General features: G+C 64.6%; 1 protein-coding gene across 1 annotated transcript in view; it reads left to right on the top strand.

Annotated features, from left to right (window-relative positions):
• The window catches only part of WIPF2 (WAS/WASL interacting protein family member 2), a 9516-nt gene extending 8751 nt beyond the window's left edge, over positions 1-765 (top strand). Inside the window, exon 7 of the mRNA XM_019474899.1 lies at positions 400-765. Coding sequence (XP_019330444.1) covers positions 400-440 — 41 coding nt within the window. The 3' untranslated portion in view covers positions 441-765. The remainder of the gene's footprint in view (positions 1-399) is intronic.
• Positions 766-771: the final 6 nt, after the last annotated feature.

The raw sequence follows: 771 nt of genomic DNA, 5'->3' as shown, positions 1-771 counted from the left end.
GCCCTTGCTGCGCTGCTGCTGCTGCACGTCAGCCCTGCGGATCCCGGAGGAGACTCCGGGGAGAATGGGATGCTCGTTTATTTTTAGAGCGATGAATGTTTAATGTGGATTTGAAAAGCCCTGAGCTTTCCATGCGTGCTGCAGCGGCTGGTTCGAGTTGCAAATCCCAGGCTCCAGATCTCCGCGGGGAGTACGGGGAGGGGGCAGCTGGTGCGGGGGTGTGGAGGAGGGAAAGCAGACGTGCCGGATCCTGCTCTGTGGAGCACCGGGGCGGCGATCCTCTGAACCGGTGCGGGCGGCGGGGGAGCAGCTGGTCCGGTGCATGCCAGCAGCGCGGGGCACGCCGTGCCAGCCATCTCCGTGCGAGTTCTGGTTTCAACAGGCTTTCTTGTCTTGCAGCTACGCGTGGGGCCCCCCCTCTGCCCCCCATACCCAGGTGAAAGCGGGCTGCACAGGCGGATTGTTCCTGAGCAGAGAGACGGACCTCCTTCCCCTTCCGCAGACGGACCCTCCCCACCTCCCTGCCCCCCAGGATCCTGCATGAGAAACTCCCAGCCTCTTTGGTTTTCCGAGCTGCGCCAGGACGAGCAGATACCCCCAGCCCAGCTCTCTCTGCCAGCCCACCCTCATCTATGCATCTCCCCCGGGACTCGGTGACCTTGCTGGCAAGCCCAGATGGGTCCTTTCCTCCTCGCTCGTCGCAGATCCCCGGGTTGGGCCAGGACCACGCGTCCAGCCGCAGCCCGGGAGCCGGGCATGAGGATTTGGGGC

Source organism: Aptenodytes forsteri, unplaced genomic scaffold, assembly GCF_000699145.1.
Source record: "Aptenodytes forsteri isolate BGI_AS27 unplaced genomic scaffold, ASM69914v1 Scaffold90, whole genome shotgun sequence".
Taxonomy (NCBI): domain Eukaryota; kingdom Metazoa; phylum Chordata; class Aves; order Sphenisciformes; family Spheniscidae; genus Aptenodytes; species Aptenodytes forsteri.
The sequence above is the reverse complement of the archived record's forward strand: the minus strand, read 5'-3'. Positions and strand labels throughout refer to the sequence as shown.